This window comes from Dermacentor andersoni, chromosome 1 (assembly GCF_023375885.2).
Source record: "Dermacentor andersoni chromosome 1, qqDerAnde1_hic_scaffold, whole genome shotgun sequence".
In the NCBI taxonomy this organism is placed as follows: domain Eukaryota; kingdom Metazoa; phylum Arthropoda; class Arachnida; order Ixodida; family Ixodidae; genus Dermacentor; species Dermacentor andersoni.
Window position 1 is genome coordinate 68,077,938 of NC_092814.1, and position 27,560 is coordinate 68,105,497.

At 47.3% G+C, this 27,560-nt stretch overlaps 1 protein-coding gene across 4 annotated transcripts in view; it reads left to right on the forward strand.

Annotated features, from left to right (window-relative positions):
* LOC126544239 (uncharacterized) overlaps positions 1 to 27,560 on the forward strand; it is a 56,968-nt gene that overhangs the window by 13,834 nt on the left and 15,574 nt on the right. The window contains exons 1-3 of one of the 4 annotated variants that reach the window (XM_072285969.1): positions 9,330 to 9,517; positions 19,507 to 19,616; positions 23,703 to 23,847. In XM_072285969.1, the coding sequence (XP_072142070.1) occupies positions 19,550 to 19,616; positions 23,703 to 23,847 (212 nt within the window). In that variant the 5' untranslated portion in view covers positions 9,330 to 9,517; positions 19,507 to 19,549. Of the gene's footprint in view, positions 1 to 9,329; positions 9,518 to 16,039; positions 16,133 to 16,992; positions 17,110 to 19,506; positions 19,617 to 23,702; positions 23,848 to 27,560 lie in introns of those variants that run through there. The other 3 variants (XM_050191467.3, XM_050191466.3, XM_072285968.1) reach the window with 3 other exon arrangements.

A 27,560-nucleotide genomic window follows, 5' to 3' on the forward strand; every position in this document is an offset into this window, starting at 1 on the left:
AGAATTCCGGTTACTTTTGGGTACCCCGAAGTCAGCCAGCCATCCAGCCAATCAAAATGACTCCCACGCGCAATGCGAGACGAAGTCGAATGTATTTTGTGACAGAGTTTCAGGACGAATATATCAAAACTGAGGTTAGTCTCGGAATTTCCACTAAGTAGATATGCCTCGAGTACTCAACGTCTTCAATTCCGCAGTTAGAACAAGTGCCATAAAATAAATAATTTAGGCTAATTAAGCAACTTTAGTTAGAGGTGATAACTGATTATGACACATTTGCCTACGTCTGACACTGTTATAATGAAGGTTGCGGTGAAAAAAAAAAAGCGGCGGAAGCCATCACACGATGACTGTCAATGGTAATCCGTTTCCATTGAATCAATGCAGCGAGACAACGTATTACCACTGTTGAAACGAGTTATGTATCAGGCTTGTACTGCAGCGGGACTCGTCGTTCGACGCTTCCCTAAGAACACTCGAACCCATCAGGAGCCGCTGCCTCGAAGCCTGCACGTGGTCTCCGAAATTCATGGCGCGCCGATGCATGTGAGCGCTGAGAAACGCGTCATGCGGCAACCAGGCTCCCCTCTGGCGCTTCTGTGTGGACAGGCTGCGCCATCTAGTGACACCGCCCAGAAGTCCGCGCCTGGCCTCCTAGACAAGAAGCACGGCGAGCCGGAGGCTGCGAACGATGCAAATTCTTCCCTTGCTTGCCGCACGCTCAGTGGCCCATACTCCGTGACCCAAGTTGGCGAGAGGTTCATTGAAGAGCGGCACATACCCGGTGCATTCATGGCGCAGTTCGTTAAAGGGAAGCTGAAGAGTCTGTCGAATTCAATAAGACGCTCATATACGGAAGCGGGAACCTTATAAACCATACACGTAAAATTTTGGGCGGGATTTTTCACTTAGGAACGACGTAATCGCCGGTTAAAATTGCGCTGTCGCTCCGCCCCCCGTCGAGCGCCGCGCGCTGCTGCTGACGCTGACGATGCGAGCGGAGACCGGAAACCGCGGCGTAGTGACGTCAGCACTGGTGTTTCGCTCCTTCGCAGTCTCCGCAACCGTGCCTGACCGCGCTTGTTTCTGCGTGCATGCCGCCATAATCTGCCTCGCTCGAACCTGCATTTCTTTGTGTGTATGTAGAGTGGTAGTTGACGTGCGCAGCATCAAGTGAAGTGGTGGGCCGATCATGCCGGCGTTCTATGCAGCCTACGGTTGCACGAACACCAGCGGCCGCGACGATGTTCCGATGTTCCATTACTTCCCGCAAAAGAAGAAGCTTACAGCTAAGTGGGAGGCTGCTGTGAATCGAAAGAATTTCAAGCGCTCAAGAACAACAGTGCTGTGCTCTAACCACTTCCTTGACGACGATTACTACCAGAGTTTATCAATAATGCGTGAATGAGTGAGAGTACGACTTGCTGCTAGCATCCTTTCTAAACGCAGCGCGAAAAGGTCGGGGCAACGAACACACAAAGACGGGACGTGTACGGGCGGACGGATGGTAACTGGTCTTGGAAGACCTTATGAATACATGAACTCATCCAAACCTTGATTTTGATTCACTGCTAGCTCCTTCGTGTTAGCACGCTGAACAGAAGGTGCATGTTTATCTCCCACCCTTGACGCTGGTTTCGTCGCAAACCGCCGTTAATTTTCTATTCACACGTGTGTTGTGAAACGGCCTACATGCTGCTACCATAACGCAGGTGAAGTGTAAAGTTTGCATGTGTTTGAAAGCCGGCGCACGTCAGGACGCTGCGCTCCCCCTTCTCTCGCGCACAGAGATAAAACGACCGTCTCGCGTAGCCGACGAAATTCGCCGCCTTTATGGTTCCGATTACGAGAAGCGTGCGGATGGTGCGCTGATGAAGGTTACCACACGTGCTACAAGAGCCGGAAAACTTTTTCCGCATGTAACCCGTCTGTGTAGATTGCCGACAGCTTTGGGGCAGCGCACAAATGCCGACGATCGCATCCCCGCTTACCTTCCACGACAAGGCATGCAGGAACATAACAGTACATTTGTTTGCCCGGAAACTATCTAATTGAATCGCTGAATGCAGCTTTGCAAAAAACATACCCCCCAAAGAACATTTCTAACACGAGGAGATGCGAACACTTCGCTTTCGTTCCCGTCGAAAGCACTGCTTGCGACAAGCATCTTTTGCTTCTTGGAGAGGCCGGCTCCTCGCAATCGGCTCGTGCATCTATAAACGCCGAACTCCTCAGAAAAACGCAAGCTCCCGAAATTTACCATTACCGTCTCAGCAAAACAACAGCGCCAAACCACCTTCCACCGTGCTTCATATGTAGCGGCAGCGGTCGGTCCGGACGAACACCATTGTTGACGTCAATAAAATCTGTTTGCACTTTCTTTCGCTCAATTTTGATACGATATTCTAATTCGGAGGGTTGAAAATTATTACGTACAGCTCTTCACTCATTTTTTCTGGAAAACTCTTCAGCTTCCCTTTAAAGCGTTGACGTGAGAGGCGGTAATTGAAAGCAACACATAACAAGTGGATTTGTGGCGCAGCCTGGTAATGCGTCGGTTTGTTGTCATTGAAGAACTCTTCTGATGTGGGTTCGATGCCGCTCAGGACCAGAGAAAATTAACGGATATTTTTCGTCATTGTAGAGCGGCACGCTCCCAGTGGCATATACCTAGTTACCCGAGTTGCCGTCAAATACGTTCACACTGAAGAGCGGTACAACGTAGAAGCAAACGTTTTCAAACATGAGCTATTTCTATCAACTGACAGCAAGCTCAGTGGTATGAGGCCCGAACTTTGTCGCAATTCAGATTCTCTCTCAGCAACAGCTCGTAAGTCAACCTCATTTTCGCGCATATACCCAGTGGCCCAAGGTAAACTTGGTTCGTCATCGTCAGTGCTCCAAATCGGCGTAAAAGCATTTCTTCGAACAGTGGTGCCTACCCAGTCCCGCATCTACCGTGACCCATGTCGGCATGAAAGACGTTCGGTTGAGAGCGGCACTTATGTAAACATTGGCGCATACTCAGTGACCCAAGTTGGTCTGACGGTTGGTTGCGAACCCAGTTACCTATGTGCTAACCATTAGATAGATAGATAGATAGATAGATAGATAGATAGATAGATAGATAGATAGATAGATAGATAGATAGATAGATAGATAGATAGTCACCGGAAAGTGCGTAACATGAGAATGCTAACGCAATAAACACATTGTTACCTCGACTGTGCTGTATTCCAAATCGTTGGCTGCATTTAAAAATTTAGCCTGTTGAAGCAAGTGGTATAGTTTCAGGACCGCGTTTTCTTCTCACGTGCGACGGCGCGTCAGCTGAAGAGCCGAGCATGACAAAGGCCGTTCGCTGTATAGCGCGGTCTGACCCTGAAACAGGCGTCACGCGCTCGTCTCAGGGGCGAGGACAACCGCGGCCATTGTGGCAAAAGCGTAACGACCACCTATTGACGGCGCGCCCATGGTACACTTACGTTCACGTAATGTGGGGAAGTTTCAGAATTGTGGCAATAGTGCAAAAGTCATCGGCAGGGGATCGACTATGCTAAATAAACAAATTAATTAATAACAATTTCATCAGGCAATCCGCTCGTCATGACTGAAACCAGGTTTACCTCGCTTCCTTTGCAGGAAGTGACAAAAATGAAATGCCATTCACCCTTCGTGAAAATCATTCAATTTGTCTCCTCGTGAGAAAATAGCCCCTGTGAAACGTCGCGAGCAAAATGTGGCGCTGTCATTTTCTAAGCGAATTTTATAACTAACAACTTAAGCATTCCGAATTGCCGCTGTGCTTAGTTACGCCGTTTGAACTTAGCGCGTATACTATATAGGAGCGGCTGTCGTTCCTGACTGCAGCCTTTGGAGTCATGTGCTTAACTTGGTCTCTCTGAGCTGCGGCCTTTGGCACTGTATCACCGGACTGCTTAGAAGAATCAGCTCAGGGAGAGGACGGTGCTTCGGTAGCACAACTTTCAGGAGTGCTCTTTGAAACTGATGACATCGAAACTTATCACCGTGTTAATGCAAAGAAGGAGCCGGTCTTAATTGTTATTCAGTTAGCGGTACAAACAGAAGCGGCTTATCAACTTAGCGGTTTATCGCCTTCTCAAGCCTTGCTTGAGAAGGCGATAAACCTGCGCCTTAAGTACAACTGTAGCTAGAGTTACTGTATATGCTACCAAAGGTAGCATATACAGTAACTCTAACTGTAGCAACAAATCAGCGCCCTCTGTTCATGTGAATGACCACATTTGTCCAACACTACTGTGTATCCTCAGGATGGACGTGGCTATAAAGCACTCCAGTGGGAACGGAAATATGTATGGTGCCCCGTAATCTGAAGATCTGTGCAAAAAAAAATTGAGAAGTTTGTCACATAAGACAGAAACGCGATCTGGAAAAGATCCAGTTAACTGCTTTGCATGCTTACCCGCCATACTTAGCAATGGATCAACATAAAAAAAAAATGACACATTAGTGCTGAATATTACTAAACAAAAACAAAAATTTATAGCAGAAGGTGTTCAACCTATTAAGGTAGTGCTAAATCGAACAAAAAAGACCCAACGCGAGTTGTTTAGCCGCCATTACTCGTACATGTATATTCGTAACGAAAAATATTTTTCGTTGGATTCTGTTCTTGTCAAATACTTACCATTGACGCTTTCAAACACGATGAAAGTCTCGCAAACTACAGCGTTGCCGATATCGTGTACAATCCCAGATATAAAAGAATAACCGCGCTGTGACGTCTCTGAAACGATGCCGGCTATCGTTTTAGTGACGAGCATGTTAATTTCTTTTAAATTGAATTGGGGAGGCACTCCGTGGTCGTTCTTGAGTGCATAAAATGCGCGACAATCAGTTCATTATGTGTTTTCGTTGATCTTCTACCTGAGCAACAATGTTATTTCTACTGCCTTTGGTGGCTTCAACGAGTGAAACTGCAAAAGTGATGAAGCGGAATGACTTAATGGTGACTGAATTGCAGAAAAGCTGTAAATATGGCCATTTTAATTTTGGATGAGTTCGTTATAACTATGGCATTGAGTGTCTATTTAATGAGAAAAATGTTGTAGTCAGTATTGTGATGTTTAAGGAAACGTGGTTTACTTGTGAAGAGGGTGTACGCTCAATGCATTGATATAGGAAGCTATTTTGTAAACCGCGACAAGAGGCGTGGTGGAGGCACGCCTATCTTAGTTTGAAATGGAGTCGGTGTGAATTACTTTCTGAATTTTGTTTGCTCCTTACTGTGAAGTACTTGTACTCGCATAAACTACGGAAATGCTCATTCAGTGTCCGTTCTCGCCCACTTCGCGGGGACATTTCGCAGTTTTTCAGCTCCTTTGATTTTCTCCTGGATGTTTCAAATGATCGTAAATATCAAATAACTTTTGGCGGTGATTTCCATATTATTTCACTATCAGGTAATCCTAATAAGATTGTGTTTGAGTACCATCTATGTATACACAATTGTCTTAATCTCATAACGTCACCGACAAGGTTGTCGATTACAACAGAAACACATTTTGACCTCTACATAACAAATGTTGATATGCGCCATGTGCAGAACGATGTTAACTGTTGCCTCAGTGATCGCCTTTCAATGAATAGTTTCCGCGTGACGTCAGGGTCGCTGCTTCTCTCCTCCCCCTCACCACGACCATGCTAGTACTGTAGTAGCCGAACATGGCGACCACGATGACGTCAGACCACCATATTATCACGCGAACATTGCTTTTAAATTGCTTTTTTTATGGTGACCGTTTTTCACCGGATTTTCGGCGCAAGACATGCCTGTCACATTTCCTGTTTACGCAGCTTCTCGACATACTAGGCAACGATGAAGTCGACGCAGTCCGTCTATATTTTATATCTGTAAATGAATCTCTCAAGATGAGCCATCTACGCTAGTGGTACGCCCTTCCTACACACAGAGTATACCGAATCTATCGCTCGTGTGAGCTGGAACGATGTTTTGAGCAGATATAAACCAAAAATTGCCTGCTGCGGTCGGCTGTGCCGCGGTGGCTGCATTCCGATGGAGGTACAATGCAAAAAAAAAAAAAAAAAAAAACGCTCGTGTACGATTCTAAGGGAGCACGTTAAACGTGAAAAGGAGCTCCCAATTCGGAGCTCTCCACGACAATGTCCTTCATAACCCACTGTAACACACACACACACGCACACACACACACACACACACACACACACACACACACACACACACACACACACACACACACACACACACACACACACACATATATATATATATGTAGGAGATTGAAGAGTAATGATGAGGACAGGCAGTAGGATGCGACTATCGACAGATTGATGCATCGCTTCACTGACATCCCCGGTCGACGGCCCAGTAACACTTTTTGTCTGAACGGCCTGATGTTAATCGGCGCTAGCGAAGCACGTCTGATGCGATGCAAATATTGTCGCATTAATACAAAAACTGTTCTGCCCCCTGACGCATTACGCTGAAAACCACACTAACGGTGCTGCCGCATTTAAAAACGCGAGAAGATGGTGTGCATTCAAAAATGAGGCAGCAAAATTGAGCCACAAGTACACGCATTGCATGGATGAAAAGCTCCAGAAAAGGGGGCCAACCAGAACCGAAAATCGATATTTTCTTTCCTTTCGGTTTCGCTCCCAAGTGAAAAAAAATCGTAACGTTCGGGTTCAGTTCCGGTTCGAGTAAAAATAACGCTCTTTTCCTGTTTTCGGTTCAGTTGCTGTTCAATAGCATGCCTCAGTCGTCCTTACGGCTCATTGGGAACGGTATTATGTGCATGTATCATTGCTTTTAAACCTGATTTATATTTTTACCAAAGGGACTATGCGCAAACATCAAATTTCATGTTCCTTTATAGGTGAGAAAACATTCAATTCTATATTCGGCGATCGTTATTCTCGAATATACGATTCTCGATGTTTGATTCGGAAATTTCACTATTTGAACATCCCTCACTCGGCACGCACGCACGCATACACATTCTATGCCATTAAAGAGGTTTGTGCAACTGAAAACAGATACCATTGTAACTTTTAAATTTCTTTGAGCTAACGCTCTAGAGATAACTATAGAGCAAACTGAATGCGATATTTGGCAGGTCTATTCTTCCGAATACAACGATAAGAAAAACGACGCGAAAATTCAGGGGCTGAACTAGAAACCGCTAGATTCCTTTGTGTCTAGATTCCTTTGTGTCTATTCTCTTAATGTGTGTATGCGCGTGTGCATTACTCTGCTGAGACAAAAAAAAAAAAAGAGCTCTTATGCCAGAATTGTTCGTAAGAAAGAATTCCCACCAATCCTGATGCTAAACATATTATTAGGGAATGCGGCCCACCAATGGCAAAGAGCACTTACGACCAAAAAGCTTTGTGAATTTGGCCCGAGGTTTACACAATAATCACATGGATACACGCACCACTGGTCCAAACGTACCAGCGCGATGGACGGGTATAATGGCCAAACGATGGCTCGCGAGGGACACGCACTTCTCTCGTGCGGTTTAAGGTCAGACAGTCCGGTAACGATATAAACACTCGGGGCGAATCGTACCTATCTTTCGGCGAACGTTCCCCACTTTTCACCAAGTTGTGCCCTCCCCCCTCCCTCCCCGCCCCCCATGTATTGGCCTCGAGCTCCACCACTGGAAAAGCTGGCGCCACCGTCGGCGTGACGTGCTAGGAGGGATCACGTGGACATAGCGGCCGCGTCGGCCGCTTCGGGCGCGCCGAAGCGAGCTGAAAACGAGTTTAAATTCCCTCGTACGCTGCGGTCCTCATTTAGTGGCGAAATTTTCCCGCTTCGAGTGTCTCCTTTACAACGCTTGAAAGCACTACATAGGTAGTGGCTGCCTTTGAAGGCGCGCAACATGGTAGGCTACTGCTCGGTGCCGCAGGGCCGGACGCACGTAACGGAGGCCGGTGTCAGCCTTATTCACACGTAGCCGCAGGACAAGAAGCTGCGTGAAGCTTGGCTCGGGAAACATAAAACCGGCAAACAGTCATCGGCTACAACTCGGGTATGCAGCAAGCACAGACGCGAGGAAGATTTCTGCAACGGCGCCCGGTCTGCGATGTTCTGAAAACGCGCACTGAGACGCTCGCCCGAGTCCGCTGCCCGACTAATGTCGTGACGGTTTGGTCTATGAACTTGTCGATGCTATAGATACTGGCAAGTTCACTGGAGTGGAAAGGCAGCGGTAAGAAGCACATTAAAAAAAAGCATGGCATATGGTCATGTTTGTGTTATGAATAAATGCACTGGATTACAAAAAAGGAGCAGCGGGATATTGCACGCTGAGAACACCGACAAACATACAGTGCGACGCAACTCGAGAAATAGTATTGAAAGGTCAAAGAATTTAGAAGAAAAAAAAATATTGAATCGTCGCGACGGCACATCAGGCGTCGAAGTGTCTGCAATTAAATTATTTTTGAACAGCTGTGATAGCGCCCACGCAATAATGGTTGCTTGTATACTGTCAAATGCTCATATTCTGCGGCCTAAAGCTCATGGCACGGTGCGAAAACGCGCGCGCGGAGAAAGCGAAACAGTGCGCGGACAAGCATGCAGACGCGCAGTCGGTCGCTGCGAATCGCTGCATTGAGGCTTCGTTCTATTACACTCCATTTAGTTATACAAACACTATAAGAACATATTTCACATAGTTTGCTCTCAGCGTTTACCTACCTTTCACGCAAGAAGCCGGTTCGGGAGACTCCATCGCGGCGACCGCGCGCAGTGGCGTTCACTGTACGTATTCGGAAAAGAGATAGCGTCTGTAAACGATTGTGTGCTTTCAGTTTGCCCAAGATTATTATTTAGACAGTAAGAAACTTATCTCGTTTCGAAAGTACTTATAGAAATGTCCGGGAGAGCTCGCGCGTGGTGTTTTCAGTGAGCGCTGACAGCAAAACCTATGAGGAGCGCGCCACGTGATCCCTCATACTACGCCAGCGAGGCGCTTCCGATAGATGGCGACTCCGTAACTCCTCGCCGCCAATAGCTCTCAGAAACTATATAAGCCACCCGTTTCTCAACGGGAGGATTATAGTTTTTCAAAAGGTAGCCTATGACATGAAATGCATGCGCATGCGCGCGTGAACAGTCTTCTGGCGCCGGCGTGCATGCTCCAGGAACAGTACGTCCCCCATTCACCGTACTCACGGTGAGTGATGCGCAGTATCGCCGCAATGCGCCGCTAAGTGTAGCCTCGCGTAACGAGAGGACGATTAGCGGGCGCTTCCGGTGCCCGTCGCCACCAGCCCCTTATGGCTTATGACGCCGCGGCCTTGGCGCGGGCGTCGCACGGGCGGCGGCTCAGCCGGTTCGGCTGCTCGTCCGCGCGCGCTAGTCGTGGCATCCAGGTAAGGCGGTCAAGCGGCCTCGTTTCGGCGGGAACTCGCCCCGTGCTGCTCCCAGCGTTCGCGGGCGCTGCCAATGCATCGGACGCCGTCGAGTGAGACTACGCAGGTGAGTGCTGTTCACCCCCGCCCGGCCTGAGCACGTGCCCCACGCCACACCTGGTGTTCCCGAGATCTGTTGCAGTACCCGCGGCAGTTGATAGCACCGAGATGCGAACGCGTCGATGGCCATTGGCAACCGAGACGCGTTTGGAAGGCAGGAAAGCGCGGGAGCCTACGTTCGCCCGCCTTGCGAGCGCGCGCATAAACGCGTCGCGTGTCAGGAGCAACGCCCTCGGGGTGCGGAATTGTTGTCGTGTACACGGTTGAGGAATGAAGCCCTGCACTAATAATAATATACTGACAGTTTCCAGTCGTCCCTCCCTTTTACGACCTGTCAAAATAAGGACCCTGCCGGTTTGCGTGTGCGATTGTTTATTTTATTCACGGTGTTTTCCCACCGAACGCGGAGACCATGGATGCATGCATGGTCTTCGCCAACAGTATCGTGTTCACATTTTGCTTACACTGCACCCGCGGAAGCACATGTTCGCACTAATCATCTAGTTTCAATTATAGTGTTTTTCTTTCCCGCTTTCCTTTTACGCGTCGTAAGGTTTACGTTTGTGTTTTCATAGGCTGTTCACAAAACAATGTTTTCTCACCAAGTAGTTGTCCACACACCATGCAAATATATTTATTGCATGAGGTAGCAGCTGTGTTGGTGCGCTTTGTATACTTTGTATGTCCATTTCATGTCACTTACTTCGTTTCATTTATTTATTTTCTGAAAGGGACCAAGAACAGCTTTACGCTTTAGTATTGCTGCACTTGTGTTACACAAAGAACATAAAATCGAAAAACAATACAGAAAATCTAAAAAAACAATGGTACAAAATGCAACAAAAATGATTTAATTACAGAAGTCAGATTATGAGCAAATAGTAGAGCTGAATGTATCAAGATCATGACGCAAGGTGTTTCGTTGTGCTACAAGACATGTTATAGCGTTAGAAGTGCAAGAGTAATTCACGTAGAAAATGCTAGGATCACGCAAGTTTGTGCGAGGCACTCAGGACGTTGCAGCTGGCAGTAACCGCGGACAGGAGAAGAGGTTCTGAATTAGTTTATACAAGAATCAGGAATCGCGATATTACGGCCTTGTTTCTAGGGGTCTAACATTAAAGATGCGCAGTACACGCTCACACACGGCGTCCCAGAAATTGATCGTACAGGATACGAATGAAACGCCGCTGAACACATTCAATTTTTGCAACATTGGTCAAATTAATACAGTTCCATACAACATAACTAAACTCTACCTTCGAGTGGACAAAAGAAGAATACAAGGGAATAACGCAGCTCCCATTTGTTAACTTTTTAGTCATCCTTGATATGAGGTCTAACTTCCTGTAGGATACATTAACGATGCTTGAAACATGTTCTTCGAAAGTCAGCTGGCAGTCAACCTACATTCCTAAGTCGCGCGTACAACTGGTTCTTTTTAAAGGAATGTTATCAAGTGAGTATTCGTATAGTAAAGGGTAGATTTTGCGATTAAAGGAACCAACAAGTGTTTTAGTTGGATTAATGTGCAAAAAGTTGGAAGCACACCACTCCGCAACAGAACTCACATCTTCCTGCAATAATTCACAATCCTGCTCTGATTCTATTTCACGGCAAAGTTTAATATCGTCAGCGTATAATAGGAGACGCGAATGACGCAAGCATCCTTAAAGATTATTCACAAATATATTGAAAAATAATGGGCCTAAGATCAACCCTTGCGAAGCACCGGAAGTTGATTCATAAGACAAAGAGTACTTAGCACCAACACAAACATAATTTAACCGAGTGGACAGGTAGTCTTTAATCAGCCTACACAGGCTAGAACTAACGCCGTAACTCAAGAATTTATGGATAAGAAGGTCATGAGAAACAACATTGAATGCTTCTGACGAGTCGAAGTGTGCTGTGTCTGTCTTCGGTTAGCAACAGCGGGTGCCGCAGCATCAAGAAAAGAAACAAGGTTTGTTTCCACAGACCTACCATGAACAAAGCCATGTTGGTATGTAATAATCTTATGCTTAAGGAAAAATGACAGACGTGTAAACGTAACTATTTCAAACACTTTTGCAAACGGAGACAAGAGGGACACGGGGCGATATCATGCTGCCACTTTTATGAACTGGCAGAACTATTGCATTCTTCCAAGAAGAAAAGGCACTCGTACGCAAAGCAAGACTAAAAATGTGCGTAAGGAGAGGAACAAAAATAGAACACCCTTTGATAACAAAACATGGTATATGGTCGTAAGCAAGAGAATGCTTTGGTGTCAACTTACTACGGCCGCCGCGATATCGCGTTCTGACAAACATGAAGTATTGAAATGGTCACTGAAGCTGTACTGCAAAAAGTCTTGGTGCTGATAGTTGGGACAACCTATATATGCTTGTGTGTGGACTGCTAAATGACTAAAAGCGTGGGGGTTTATAATTGGAGCCCCTCTTGAGGTCTGTTATGCCAACGACGTCCACATACTTTTTTGTTTATTGACTTTTTGAGGGTGAGGATGGATTTTAATGGATTATTTTATCATAGTTCATTTACACTGTATACTGAAGAAAATGAAGTGGTACGGTGGAGTGGGAAAGGAAGAAGGCATAACATATAATTAACTCTCTATTCATAACAGCACATGCGGCGCACCAACAATTTGGTGCGGAACAGAGGGTATCTGGCAGCTATATGTCTTCCCAATGTATGAATCGCAGCTAACGATACATCATCATCTGTCCCACGTAACTGGTGCCAAAATTTAAAAATATGCAAGTGCGACGTAGCTGGAGGTCGCGTGCTGGGCTGTGATAGTGTAAACATTACAATCGTCCATAGCCTGAAGAGAGCGCTCGTCTCAGCAGCATGCTGGTTACGTGTGCAGAAGGAGCACGTAAACACGCGCCAGAAAAATGGCTACAAAGCGTACACTCAGCGCCGAAGAAACTCAGGATATCTTATAATTGGTTGAATTACGTAGAACCCCATAATTCAATTAAAGTTTAACACTTCTGCCACGATGCGATGTGCCATGTGAGGCAATAAAGATGAACTGTCAGAGATTACGAACAATGACTCACAACAACGCCTCAAGCAAACACGCCTCCCTGTGTACGTGTTCTGTGGACTACGCAGACAAACAGCAGTGGTGCACGTATGGTAACGTTTAACATCAACTCACCATTCTCGTATTGGACTAAACGCTGAAGAAATTGCACCGATCGCCGCTATCATCACCTCTAATTATCTTCAGTCAGAGCAAACATCATACAAAGTTTCGCTTACATCGATTCCCACAGTGCGTGGGATCCGCATAATTTTTTTCAGGATGGTCTACAATTTCCTCATTGATCCTTTTGCTCTGAATACAATAGTTGCGAAGTTGATTAATTAATAATGACTAATTATGTATTTATACGAAATACAAACAATCGTCTTACTTGCTCCAAGCGACGGCAACACAATACCTTCGTTCTGTCCAACTACGTGGCACTCGCACATCTTTAAATTTTGGCACAAGTTACATGGGACGCATGGTATATAAAGAGATGAACACTTTATTTAAAATCAGTAATGGAGCTGGTGGAGGCCCTTAGTCCAAGGCCTCGCTGGTGCAATCTTTCAACGCAGCGTTGATGAATTTCACCAGGTACTCTTGTGCCGGTAAAGAGGTATACCTTGTGTCAGCCACGTAGCCGATGGGGTAGAGAGGTGGCGGGACAAGGAAGGAGAAGGGGGAGACACAGGTGGGGGACAGTGCCACAGAATGTGTTGGGAGTTAGGGTGACCTCCACAAGAAGGGCAAACAGGTGGAGGTTCATCTGCGAAAGCACGGAAAAGGTGTAGGCCGGTTGGAGAGAACAAAGAGTTCAACTGTGCCTCCCGCACGCCATGAGCACGCGGAAGTGCTGGATGGGGAGGGGAAAGACGCGTACGAGGAGACGATAGGGTTCTAGGCTGAAGGGTGTGCAGCGTGATGTGTGTGGAGTTGGTTCGGGGATATTGGGAGCCTGACGTAAAGCTTCACAGGCGAGCCCGTTCATTCCCCAACGATCCCGCATGACCAGTAATTTATACACAACCTCCACCGGTGTGCGTAAAGAATGTGTTATGAGAGAGGCAAGTGGGGACGGGAAGCGTTCCTTGCAGAAGTTTGCGACAAGCGTCCATCGAATCAGTAAATGTGATCGGAATGATCTGTAAAGCGCATCAGTGCGTCGCGCGTGCACTACTTTTTTAAATGCGAAAGCATTACTTGGCTCATTGCGCGACCCCGCCGTCGTCAGAAAGCCGTGGCAGAAAAAAATTGACTCGCCATCCCGGCCCTACGAAAGCGGATGTCCAGCGAAGCTATTGCAAAACCACCTCTACAAATGCTGAGTGGGATATGCAATGCTTAATTTATGGTTCGAATGCTTGCCTCGAGCTTGTTCTCGCTTAAAGCATATGCTGTTCTGCTGTGTGGATGATTTCAATGAATGTATTAACTGTTCGCCTCATTTTGCCGAGCGCTTGTAGCCTCTGCATTACGAGGGGGATGATCCATTGCATTTTTGCTTGCTTAGGGGGGGTGGGTATGAGCCATTGTTGATGATGATAATTTCTACTCACTGACGGACGCGAAAAATGCCGATCGACCACCTAGAAACTAGCAGCTAGAGAAGTAGCCACGATGAGGATTCGATCCTCTGCCCCACCGCCACTGCTCTAGGGCTCCGTACCCGAGCGCAGTAACCACTGCGCTACCGTTGCATTGTGCCACCGTTGCAACAGGCGACTGTGATGAATGTGCAGTGGTGAATATGTTCGAGCCTGTGCACGTGGTTGGGCTCTGCCTGGCGGGCGATTCACTAGATGGCAGAGCGAGCGGCTGCGGAGCGAGCACGGCGAGCTGCAACCATTCGCTCTGCAACCATTCGTTCGTGTTGTTGGGGGCCCGCAGACGCCGTCGCCCACACTTTCCTACAATAGAGAGTTTTAGTTTATGGGGACGCAAGCCGCTTGCGTCCCCTAAACTAAAACTCTCTAATAACTACTGTGTGAAACTCTATGCCGTCACCGGAGCCCAAGGACGACGACGACGACGAATAAGATGCAACGCGCTTCAGGTACCCGTCGCACGATGACTACGACATCCTCCCAGAGTATGAGGAGGAGTTCACCTTCGAACCCGATGAAGAAATGTAGTGTCAGCACCGAGGTGCCACTCGGAAAAGTACTGCTGTCGTTCGGCAAAGTGTTGTCATCGTGCTGAAAAGTATATAGTGTCATCGAGAAAGAACACTCAACGCTATGTGCGTGACACAATATACTTTAAATGAGAACTGCGCAAATAAAACTCAGCTGACAGATCGCAATATGGCTGGTTTGTCGTCTTGTGTTGTTGCGACTGCATAAGCAGCAACACTACACTCGAAAGCATAACGCGGAAGCACTAAACTCAGCAACATTTTGCCGCAACACTAAACACAGCGACACACTCAGCGACAAGTAGTACTCTCACATTTACACATCATAAGACTTGCTTAGGTGCCCCATAGTTTTTCTCTTAACTCTTCTTCAGATAAACATTAACTGCAGCTCTTGTGGCGTTTACTTAAAATTGCGATTATCCGAGTCGCGCGCCGTAAGCATATCTTTTTGTCATTCGCGCAGCAAGAAAAAGGCTATCTGAATCTTTGTGAAGTACGGAGAATCATTATTGCGCCGCACGGGGCTCATGAGGCTGGATCTAATTGCGTGGGGACATAACTTCGTATTACCGAGGGCACCGTCAAACGGAGAAAATTGGCTACCTTCTTAAACGCATTCGCGCCTTGGATTTTTCACGCCGGTCTATCTTGGGTTGGAATGGCAGCCTGCGCTGTTTTTTCTATCACAAGCTAATTGCAGAATGCTATCATAGCCACATAGTCGAAAGTGCTGCGGTCGCAAGCACGCTCTTGTTCCACATCGAATAGATTTTTGTTTACACATGCAATTGCTGTGCGAGTGCGTTTTCTTGAATAGCAGATAGAGGCTGGGAGGTATCGTTGGATCACTCATTCGTGTGTCCGCTTCTACATAAAGTGGGTCCCATAATCAACTCTGCTTTGAAAACTCGATAAAGCGATGGCCTGCCTGTGTCATTATATGGACCGCCCAGAACAAGATAGAAACCCGATATACTGTGCCGAAATCGAACCCCAAAGCGAGCCGCAGTATCTGGTATGCATTGCGCGTGCGTGGTATGCGTTGCGCATGCTTTTCAGCAAGCACTCTCGTGACCCCACGGGCATGGCAGGTCAATATCCGCGCATAAATGAAGCAGCGCAACATCCTCGGATCAAATCGGAGCGACGCGGTATACCGAGGGCCGGCGACGCGACAATGTATAGCGCGAGCGCGCGACGACCGTGATGCATGACGTGCCGGCGTTGAACGCAGCAAGCGCGTCGACCAGCAAAACATGCCGCGGAAAACCATGCTCGTCATCGACGAAGCGGCTGCGTTGCCATGGCGACGTGCGCGCGAGGCAAGCGGTCGCTCCGCGAACGGCGGCGCGCGAGGCCACAGATGCAAGCAAAGGCCTGCCGCTGAGGGCTGCAAGGTTGTGGTCTCGCACGAGTGCACCGTGACGTATGCGGAGGTATGATGCGGTGCGCCCCCTGCTTCCCCCCCATTCCTCCCTCGCTGTCAGCTTTGATTAACGATTCCCTTGACTTTTCAATCGTCCGCGCGGCCTGCGGCTCGAACGTTCAAAAAAGCGATCCATTTCCAGTCGCCGCTAGTACTGTGTCGAATATGCGAAAGTAAACGCTTTTGAAAAAAGAAATAACGCTTAGCTGCATATACGGACGAACCGCATGCTAAGTAGAATCGACGTGCGGTACTTCCCTGCGGCGTAGTCGGTGTCAATGTCCGACACCTGGCACTTACAGCTTAGTTTGGGCTTCCACTTTCCCCTGTAGTCTTTTAACGCAAATTTTCATACGGCGCCCTTTAAAAACGCGGGACAGAGGACAAAAGTTGCACGGAGCGCGCCATGTCCGTGTGCCTCAAGCGGTGCCGCTACTTCGAGAAATGGAGACGAATATGCGCATCAAGCAGCACAGCCTGACGCGCGCGCCCTTGCACAGTATCTGCAGATAGGACATCTGCGCAGCTACACTTTATCTACTGAAAGACAAGCTTGTACACACTGGCACCCATATGACATGCTATTCTATATATCGTAACGCGGACTATATATCGTAACGCGGAGTATATAAGTGCAACGGCCAACAGTCTTGAATAAGCAATCCTCCCAAACACATAAAGAAAGTGCGCGTGCTCTCCCATGGGAGCAGAAACGAACAGGGAAGTGCGTCACTGCAGCTACATGTATATAGTTCAGCCATAGGTTCAGCGACAGCTGCAAGGCGCTCTTAGCAGGCTTGGACCTTTCGACGACAGCACTGCAGAGCGCTTACTCACACATTCCTCGCTCTTCGTGCACAGCTGTTGAGGGAAGCAATACAATGTGCTCCCAACCAGGAAACCTCTATAGTCGGGCGGCAAGTTAAAGTACGCTTTTGCAACAGTCTGTCCACGCAGGTGACAGCCGATGCTGCAAACCCGGTACAGGTATGCCTGTTTAGTTTTTCTGAATCGCTATGGTGGCTTGTTGCTCGTGCTGGCACTTGAGACATTTACAATGGTTAGAGAGGCTCAGGATGCAAGTGAAACAACCGAACGGGAATCATAACGCTATTAAACAAGACAGGTATAGCGTCTTGTGTACGGTACCTTCGGGTAGCGGCTAAAATGACACATTCGCGATAGTAGGGGAAGGAATGAAGTTATCAACAAGCTACTGCTGAAATCTCACTCAGAAATATGCGCTACATATACATATATGATTCTCCACTTTATGCATATACACTCAAAGAAAGGTTTACACCCTTTGGAGTGCCCCTTCTGCCACACAACGATAATCGTCATCTACCTTGATGCGTTTCCTTTCTTTAACGCTGCGAGCCCGGTACTTCCCACTAACGAACGGCATGCGCGTTATCAGCATGATAGCATTCCCGACAGGAAAGTAGCGGGCGCGGCGTTTTCAACAAAGGAAACGCATCAAGGCAGATTACGATTATCGTTGTGTGGCAGAAGGGGCACTCCAAAGGGTGTAAACTTTCCTTAGAGTGCATAGTGGCGCAGCCAGTACATTTTTACGGGAAGCGGGGGGGGGGGGGGGGGGGGGGGGGGGCGTTCTCGCATGTTGTTTTATGACAGGTATCCTGGTACGCAGAAATTACGGCAGAAGAGCACGTGATATGTGTGCCCTCTTCCCTCTACTCCCCCCCCCCCCCTCCCCCACCTTTCATACTGCCTACACTTCTGATACTGTTGGGTCGAATTCATGGAATTTTTCGTTCGTGAGAAGTGTTTGTAATTAACCGGCCGACGTTATTAATCATATGTTCGTCACGTAATGTTGTTATCATTAGTTGGAGCCAGTCCTTACGAACTGCTTTGTGAATTCGGCCCTTGAATAACTCAGGGAAAAGGTCGTTACTTTTTTTTTCGTCGGTATTTTCACTTCTGTTGGCAGCTGCCAAGCTTTACAGCGAAGCTGTTAAGGGGGCATCCACTACCGTTGTTCGGCGATGGCGTGGGGCCACGTCGGTATCAAAGTTTAAAGAACAACACACACCGTGCGTCGTAGTTCCAAAGTTTCACGTTCAGTCAATGGTCATAAAATAAAAGCTAACTTGCGTGTATACCTCACTCGAATAGACAACTTATTTACCCGTTGTTGTGATCGGCCGCTCGATCCTCCCGGCGAGCCCGGGACTTTGAGCCGGAGCTGAGCCTGCTGAGCGGCCAAGGCCTCTTCAAGGGGCACCGATGAGCTGCCCCCTTTCAAGCCCTCTTCGTGGCGGCGGACGGGCTGTTGTGATCGGCCGTTCATCCCGCGACAACCTCCGGTCACGGCTAACGCGATTATGGGGAACGGGCCGACGGCCTCGTCAAAATTGTTATCAAAACGGATTATTTACGGCCAACACGGGAGTACCTCGGTCAGGAGAGGTTTGGCTAATTAGCAAGGATACGGCCATCACTTGTCAGCCGCACAAATTCTCACGTCCACGCCGGAGACGCGGTCAGTGTACGGTCGGAGTGAGCGTACGTTCCCCCCCTTCCCCTGTTTGTGCCCCGTGATCACGGTGCAAGAGGTATATTCTTACACCATGCCCGTGATGTACGTGCGTTTACGACAAAGCTCCGTTCGGAGGGAAAGGGCAACCGACCTCCGGATTAGTGGGACCTGTTGATGTCATCGGTCTCCTGACGCCGGATTCGGGGAAGTGACTGAACAATGACCACGCATGGCATAAAAGGAGCAACGGACGGCGGGAGGATCGGCTGCTACAACTTCTTGAACTTTTTCTGTACTACTTTGAATTTCCTCGTAAATATGTAATATGAACTTGTTTGTAAAACGTCCTGGATATCGGGCCCAGCCCCACGTTCCCTTACTTCTACACGAGCAAAGTACATTCCAGGTCTTCCGGACCCCCATTCACAACGCCGTCTTTTTTAGCCAGCAATACTCATTTCTTTCCCTTTTATTATTGTTATTTTTATTATTATTATTTCACGTCGCGTTTTACCGCCGTGAAGCTTTGACGGTCAGCTAGGAGTTTCTGCTGTGGTGAAAGCTGACGACGGCATTGTCCAGCTACACAGCCTGCGCGTGGGAGCTCCGAAGCAACGGTGTCATAAAATAAAGAACCCCTTTGTGACCAGGGCGTCGGTGACGAATCATCGTAAAACATGCCCATTGTATACTTCCGATGGGTGTGAGAACTCGCTTATGCAGCTTCGATGTCTTTGATGTATCAGTTGCTCAGGGCGGCATACTACTGCGAATGATTTTTTTGTGTGTGTGAAGTTGAAGCAAGTGGCGCACTAATCACTTGAGATGTGCCTGTTGCGTAACGGCTCTACACAGCGGCTCATCGATTACTCATGCAGGTTTGGCCCGACTCAAGAGCCGGTGCGCGAAGGCCGAAGCGCCATGGCACGGCCCGTCTGGATTCTGTCCTGCAGGCACCTGCTGCTGGCCACCGTAGTGACGCTTTTCGGTGAGTATACAAGCTCAGTGCAAGCCTACAAGTGCCGCGCGCACACCGCAGCCGTTGCTTTGTGGGTTGAGTGTCCGCCTCGGCTGCGGGAGGTCGTCGGTTCGAAGCCCCGCAGTTGCCGGTTACCTATATCGTTAAGAATGGCATGCACAGGCGCCCCCCGGTCCTGCACTCCGCCTTTTTCAGAGGTGAACAGTCAGGAGGAGGAGCCGCGGCGCTGTGCCAATGTTGTCGAAACCCTGCGGGCCCAAAACCTGTAAAATTGAATCTGAGCTACTCCAACTGCGGCAATTTCCCTTTATGTGGTATCCAAAACCACTTAATAAGTGGGAGCGTCCTCGGTTTGAGATGCTGTAACCTTTTCCTAGCGATGTAGTGCCATGACGGCCGGGCAGCTGGCAGGGAGGATACGGTTTCTAGGGACCCTATACCTGGAGCGCGTTTGTATACCTCGCCAGGTGTACACATGGTTAGTGTGCAAAGCCCCACAAATTGTTATACGTCCTGCACGTATGCGCTAAGCGCTGATTGGATATTTGGCATGCATCGTGGTAACGCGACGTACGTGAACAGGAAACGCGCAGCGCTGACTTACAGCAAACAATTGCAAGTCAGCGTTGTGTGTCTCTCCTGTCCGGCTCTTGTCCCTGCTCTAGCTGTGCACAATCCACTATATTCGTCACAAAAAAGCCGAACTTTCCGCTTTTCTTTTTTACCTTAATGCGCTGACAAATTAGTCAAGTGAACTAAAAGTGCTGCGAAAATAAGAAACTAATTTGTAACAAGAGGAACTTGGCGGAAGACAAATATTATGAAGCTGTTAGCAAAAACGCCTCCTGTCTTGTTTCTATGATTTATCCTGTTGCCTTACTATATTGGGAGACCAGCTTAGGTGTAATATTAGTCACTTGCTAATTTCGACCACTTGGGCTTCTGGATTAATTGCTACTACCTGGGGTCCTTTAACATGCATCCAATGCACGCTACACGGGCGTTATTGCATTTCGACCCCATCGAAATGCGGCCACCGCGGCCGGGATTCGATCCCGGGCTCTCGGGCTTAGCAGCGCAACGGCAAAGCCACTGCACCGCCACAGCGGGTTGACGCACCTAGTGAATGTATATGTACGGCTCATCTCGGAAATAAATCGATTGTTGAGAGTTAGCGCCGTGTGTGTGTGCGTGTGTGCGTGTGTGTGTGTGTGTGGTCTTAGATGCGCTACGCGAATGGCATTTAATAGGCTTACATCCTGCACTGTTGGCTGTTCCCGCATGTGCTACGTATTATAGCTACGCAACATGCTGTAGGCATTATGGCAAATTTATTTTTCCTCAGACACAGCTCTCTCCCATGTACCTGTAGCCGTATAGTGTTCCAAGTAGATCAGGCCTACGGTACACCGAGCCAACTTCTTTTTCTTTCTTTATTGATCTTCCGCAACTTGAAGTTACGTCAACCCACACTATTCGTGCAAAAGACTGCGTTCGTTCCTCATCGCTCCCCTCGCTAGCGATAAATTCCCGCTCGTACCCGCCGTATCCATACACACTGCTCGCGATTGTTTTTCCCCGCCGGAAGCGTGATAACCGCAGGAGCGCATGTGCAGCAGCGCGCTGCGGCATGAGCCTTGTCTCCCCCTCGGCTGGCGCCGACGATGCCATGACACAGCAAAAAATCCATATGAATTTCAAGTTCAAACGTTTGCCCATGAGCGCGTCCGAGCGGGAACATATCGATTTTGACTCCTCCGTAACCAGCAGACCCATGGATCTCCACTAGACGAAGCGAGGGAAGGCTGGTATGGCATTTAGTTGCACAACATATGCCATTTCGCAACCCGTCGATAATACATATATCATTTGCCGCGAATTTCCTCAAACACACGGACGTTTAGCTTTCAGTGCACAACCAGTAAAACACAGAAATGGAGTGATGCGCAGGAAGGCCTGACTTTGGCAAAGTTCGGCATCTCCGCGAGCTCTGGCGACGCGCTCAGATGAATGAAGTAATGGTTTCAAGGCATAAAATTCGACCCTCTGCACGCCTCCTGTTTCATTGTCATATCTAGATTCACTCTAGGGTTATCATAACTTGGGCGTTACCTCGTGAACGGCCGAAAAAGGAGTCACGTGGTGAAACAGTCGGTGCCGCCTTTAATTTGTTTTTTCGTTCCGCCCAGTGCAAGTAAGCTATAGAAAAAAAGTTATCTTTAACCTATTCGAAGGAAAGGTAAGGGTCGGCATGTGAAAGCACCCACGTCTGCAATGTTTGCAATTGACGGTGGATAGACAGATAATGTCGTAAAGAGGAGAATGGGCCGTGACGCACCCTAGAAAGGCATGGAAAGCGGCTTGCGCCGACTGTGATAGCGGGACAGTCCCGGTATATCGCAATATTCCGTTGATAACAATAAGCGGCGCTGGTGCATAACCATGCTCAGTCTATGTGTTTGAAACGAGGAAGCAGCGTGTGCAGGATGTACTCGTGTTGACATACGTGGCTTTATCTCGAAAATTTGCTGTCTGCTGCTTTCGTGTGTTCCGCGCTTTATCGTTATCGAGCAAACTTATGCGAGCGAGAAACTCGGGGTGTCCTGCATAGCACCCTGTGCGCGTATACACAAAAAGTTCTTACGCCAGAATTGTTCGTAAGGACCAATTCCAGCCAATCCTCATGCTGGGCATATTAGCGGAGGCGGCCAGGCAATGGCAAAGAGCACTTACGAACGTAAAGCTTTGTGACTTCGGCTCCTGATTCTTAAGCTTTACATATCCGCCGTGGTGATTCAGTGGCTATTTTATCGTGGGTGTGTGTTTTTTTTTTCGTTTTTTTTTTCCTTTAATGTTCGTCCCTGTAGCCTACTTGCAGATGCATCTTGCTTTGGACCGGAAAATAGCCTCATGGCTATCGGTTCAGTTATTGCGTACACAGTTTCCACGTTCAACTAATAAAGTTGATTGATTGATTGATTGATTCATTCATTCATTCATTCATTCATTCATTCATTCATTCATTCATTCATTCATTCATTCATTCACTGCGTTCTGATGCTAAGCACGGGGTCGCACATTCTATTCCCGGCCGCAGCAGACAGGAATGAAACGTCCGATTCACTTGATTCCTGGAATCAAACGTCCGATTCCAACTTGATTGGGATCAAAATCAAGCCCCTCCCGCTGGGCCGCAAACCTTAGGCAGCCCCAAATACCAGCTGCATTTTGTTCTGCATGTGCATGCTGCTGAATGTTACAATTAGATCTTTTTTGTACGAAGGACTGGGCCATGCATAAATAAACTTCCAGATTTTGATCAATCATTCATTTATTTTGTGTACCTTGTTCAATGCACAGTTCGTTCGCCTCCCCCCGTTCGTGCGACGCAGTCTGGGTCGTGCTCTCCCCACGGGAATATGGGAATAAATGCTCTTGCCTCTGCGACAGGATATTCTTTCTTTGAAGTTGCCTCATAAAAGAGTGAGCCTGAGCCATTTAACAATTTTTTTAAACTTAACTATATCAGCCTATCTCATGCGAACCTGGGAAGTTTAAAACGTATGTGATATCTTATAATTAATGCGCTGGTGATCAGCAAAAGCGAGAATAAATGTTATTGCTGAACGTTTGTGTCGATCGTGACTCTTTCATTCATTACGGTTATCTGAACCGAGCGCGGAACGACCACAGAGCACAAATTGATCTCCATTTAATTTCTTGCGTTACGAAAACAACCTGTATATGTGCGTATGTTACCCGTTACTTTCCTTCAAAGCATTGTATTCAAGCAGTTAAGCCTTTCCTTGTGAGTCTGATTGTTTGACAGCGTTTTGAGCACATGGAGCTGCAACCATTGCTTTTCCAATTTATTTGCATGCTATAAAACTCAACGCAGATTTGTCGCAATGAATGGAAGTATAGGCACAGAGTTTAAAAGGCATATACACTTGTGTCGTCTGTATTGCATTCAAATTGTTTAAACGCAACTCCATTCCGTCGTTGCGTCACAGCAGTGCCGAGTATCGGTACACACGTGTACCTGGACAGTTTGGTGCGCCATCGCATTCTATAATTTTTTCCATTCTGTTTCAGCCGCGGCCGGTATTGTGGGTGCCTGCCACGATCTCGACTTCTTCCGAACCAGGCAAGAGTGTTCCCACACGTTTGAGAATGAGTTCCGGAGGAGTTACGATGAATATCACCACGACCATGATAAAAGTCGGGAGATTGTGTGTTGGTAAGGCCTGCCTTCTGTGCATGCTTCATTCATTCTTTCGCCTATTAATTCCTTCTTTGCGGTTGTCCTTGGAAAAAATGTACACCACAGCAATATATATCAAAATAGTGTTTTTTTTTTGCAAATAAAAAAAAAGGAAATTAGAGGGAGATATGTAGTGAATAGGATGAAAGTATACAGGGTGTCCCAACTATCGTGCACCAAGATTTTAATATATGGATGCCGCGTAGCTGGATAGAACCAAGGTAATGCTGTTTGCTGTCGCTTGGAGATACTGTTTTTTTGCACTACGCCTAATTGCATAATTAGTCTTAATTAATTAATCTTCTCAAATATTACAATTAGATTAAAAGTGTCAATGAGAAAATTGTAGCGCAACATGAAAAACTGCCGATACAGCTTTCTGTTGCTCAATACGTGCTACATGAAAGTGTTTTTCCGAGCGTGAAATTAAGAAGCCCGCAAATACACGCATAATTGAAGCGTGACTGGCCGCTCGAGCCACTTTGCGGGTGTTCGCGGGCTTCTTTCACGCTGGGAAAAACACTTTTATGTAGCACGTATTGAGCAACATAAAGCTCGAGTTTTTCATGTTGCTGTAAAATGTTTTGCGGCAACGTACTTCTAAGATACCATGTTTCAGCTTCAAATGTATTTCTCCACTTCGATAAAACATTGTTCAGGGCCCCTTTAACCGTCCTGCTCGCTGAAGGCAGACAGCAGGGAGACAGGGTGCACAAAGGCTTGCGCATTTTCGCCCTGCTACCTCCTATAGGCGTTTTTAAACGGTTGTGGGCGGCACGGCGTATTTGAAACGTCCGGGCTTTCGCCGCGGCTACACTGTTAAGAAAAACAGGACTAACAGGAGCAGGGAGGTTAGTCCTTTTGGGGACTAACTGATTTGCCCCAACCATTAGTCCTTTTGGGGACTATAACTGACATGGGATGAACTGTTACTCCCCATGCGCTTACTCCTTCGAGGACTAACAGTTGCCCCTTTTCGATGCTCCTCAAGGGAGCAACGGTAATTCTTTCCGATGCTCCGCAAAGGTGGAATTAACGAAATTAGACATTTATACCTGTTACCATGTTGGGGCACGTCGACAGAGATGTTTACTGGAGTTGATGACACAGTGTACTCAGCTCGAGGTGCTGAAACCGCCGTCGCTTCACACGCGGCACTCAAACGCAAGGCTGGCTTGGCGCGACGGCGATACGCTACTGAAAGGAAAGTTCGCTTCACCGCATCGAAACGCAGGCTTGGCGGGCTCAAAGAGTGTCGCAGACGACACGAATAAGGCGCCACTGCACCTGTACGGTGCGGTTGCGCTGACTATACTGGCGCTCCACGGAGCGCGGCGAACGTGGCCACACGCTCGTGTGCTGCAGGGCGTGTGTACGTCAACAGTTCCAGCAGCTATAGTTGCCAGCCAGGAAACGTGCTTGGAAACTCGCGGCACACGCGAAATATTTTATTCGTGGCTGAGAAACTGAGGTTATAAAGAGATAGATGACCTCATTGGTTTTGCCGCTGTAGCAAATGACGCAAGGCGACCACATGCGCAGTAACCACACTGCGCATGCGTGATGAAGATAGTGTCTCCAGTTAAGTTTCTTACAAAACTAGAGGGACATCTGGTGCCAATGTCCACGGAGTTGCAAGTATAGTGGTCATAGGCAAGTTTAACGGGGGGTTGGGGGGGGGCACTTGCCACCCACTGTCAGAAGTGGAAGGGCGAAGTATTCCATCCCCCCCCCCCCCCCCCCCACACACACACACACTTTTGAAAGCGGGCGCTTTTGGCTGCACGCTGGAAAATCCAGCAAGACAGCAGCTGAGACCAAATTTTCTTTGTGAATGTATTAGCCACGTAAGTGATGCTTTTCTTTATTACGCATCGCCTGTTTGGGCACTGAGGATTAGCTTTCGTGCCTCGCCGCGAAGAGGTGTAGCAAACGCCGAACGAACCATACACGCTGGCACTGTGGAGAAGGCTGGCGCTGGGCGCTACTTGTCATAATAAATTTCACGTTGCGCTTCTTGCATCATGCCCAGTAGTTTCTTGTTTTTGTTTTTTTGAACCGCATAATGATATTTGAAAACACAAAATTAGCTTGCTATATTTAACCTAAGGGCAAGGGATTCTAAAGTACTATAATCAGCCCCGCCCAACGATGGCATGCCTAACGGCATGAAACTGTTGGTTTTTCAAGTACCGAAACTATGGAATCTGTATATGGGGTAATCATTTTTAAGTTTTACGGAAAAAAAAAAAAAAACATCAGCTGTGGCAGATAGCATAATTCTTATACTTGAGCTGGGTTATTCGGAGAGGCGGACATTGCTAGCACGAGAAATCGAAATACATATTATAACTAATTAACAGAAATTCACTAATGAGCGTTATAATTAATTATCTTATGGTACATATTGCAATTAACAAAATTATTCTGGTGAGTTTGCAAGACGTATCCACTTGAAATGAATTTGCGAATTTCCCAAATGAATTTTCCAAAGTGTGGGACGAAATACATGGGCATTCCAGTTACTTTTGTGCTCCAGTGCATAAAAGAGCGCTTTGTACTAAAAAAGTAAGTGTAACAACAGTGCGCTCTTACGGCCAGCTTGAGGACGCATATCTCCAAACTGGTTTCATACTGGAAATTCATTCCAGGTGGAGACGCCACAAACTCACCGTTTACCATTCGTAAATTGTAATATGTGCCGTAATGTAATTAATTAAAAAGTTAAAATTAAATTATGGGGTTTTACGTGCCAAAACCACTTTCTGATTATGAGGCACGCCGTAGTGGAGGACTCCGGAAATTTCGACCACCTGGGGTTCTTTAACGTGCACCTAAATCTAAGTACACGGGTGTTTTCGCATTTCGCCCCCATCGAAATGCGGCCGCCGTGGCCGGCATTCGATCCCGCGACCTCGTGCTCAGCAGCCTAATACCATAGCCACTGAGCAACCACGGCGGGTAATTAAAAAGTTAATTCGTAATTTTTTCTAATTAGTTGAATATGTATTTGATTTCTTTTGCAAGTAATGTCCGCCTCTCCAAATAACTCAGCTCAAGGGCTAGAATTCAGCCATTGTGGCAGCGTTTGTCATGTGCGGTCTTCCTGCTTTCTTGTGTCATGTTCTTGTTTTGTGCTTCATGCGTTCAGAAGAAAACGACACTGCCGAATGTGCAGAGCCATTATAATACCATTACAAGACTGCCTAGCATTTTTTTTCTATTGGCATGTGTCACTTCTGATGCTGCCTGCCCATTTTATTTTTAGGCTCTTTCAATATAAGAGTTAGAAAGCACACGTTCCCTGGTATAATAAAAAAATAAAAATAAAGATTTTATATTTTGAGGAAATGGTGGCCACATTTCTGGTGATATATTTGCCGAAACTTTGAACTTGGTAGGTTACTTATGTGCTTTGAAAATATTTACTAAATATCTGCTTTCTCCCATCTTTTATGCGTTATATACAATTAATTTAGTTGCTTTTCCTGGCTTCCTCGCTAAACTATGCCAGGTACGGTCTTTATATTTCGCTGAAGTAGGAATCGTGTTTTGAGTGACGAGCGATAAGTGTTTAATCTATTTGGGTTACAGGCGTTCCAGGCGTTCCAATGTGATATGCTGCCATTATTCCAAATGTTCTGCAGACTCAAAAAAGAAGGAGAAGAAAAAAAACTGCATGAGGCACG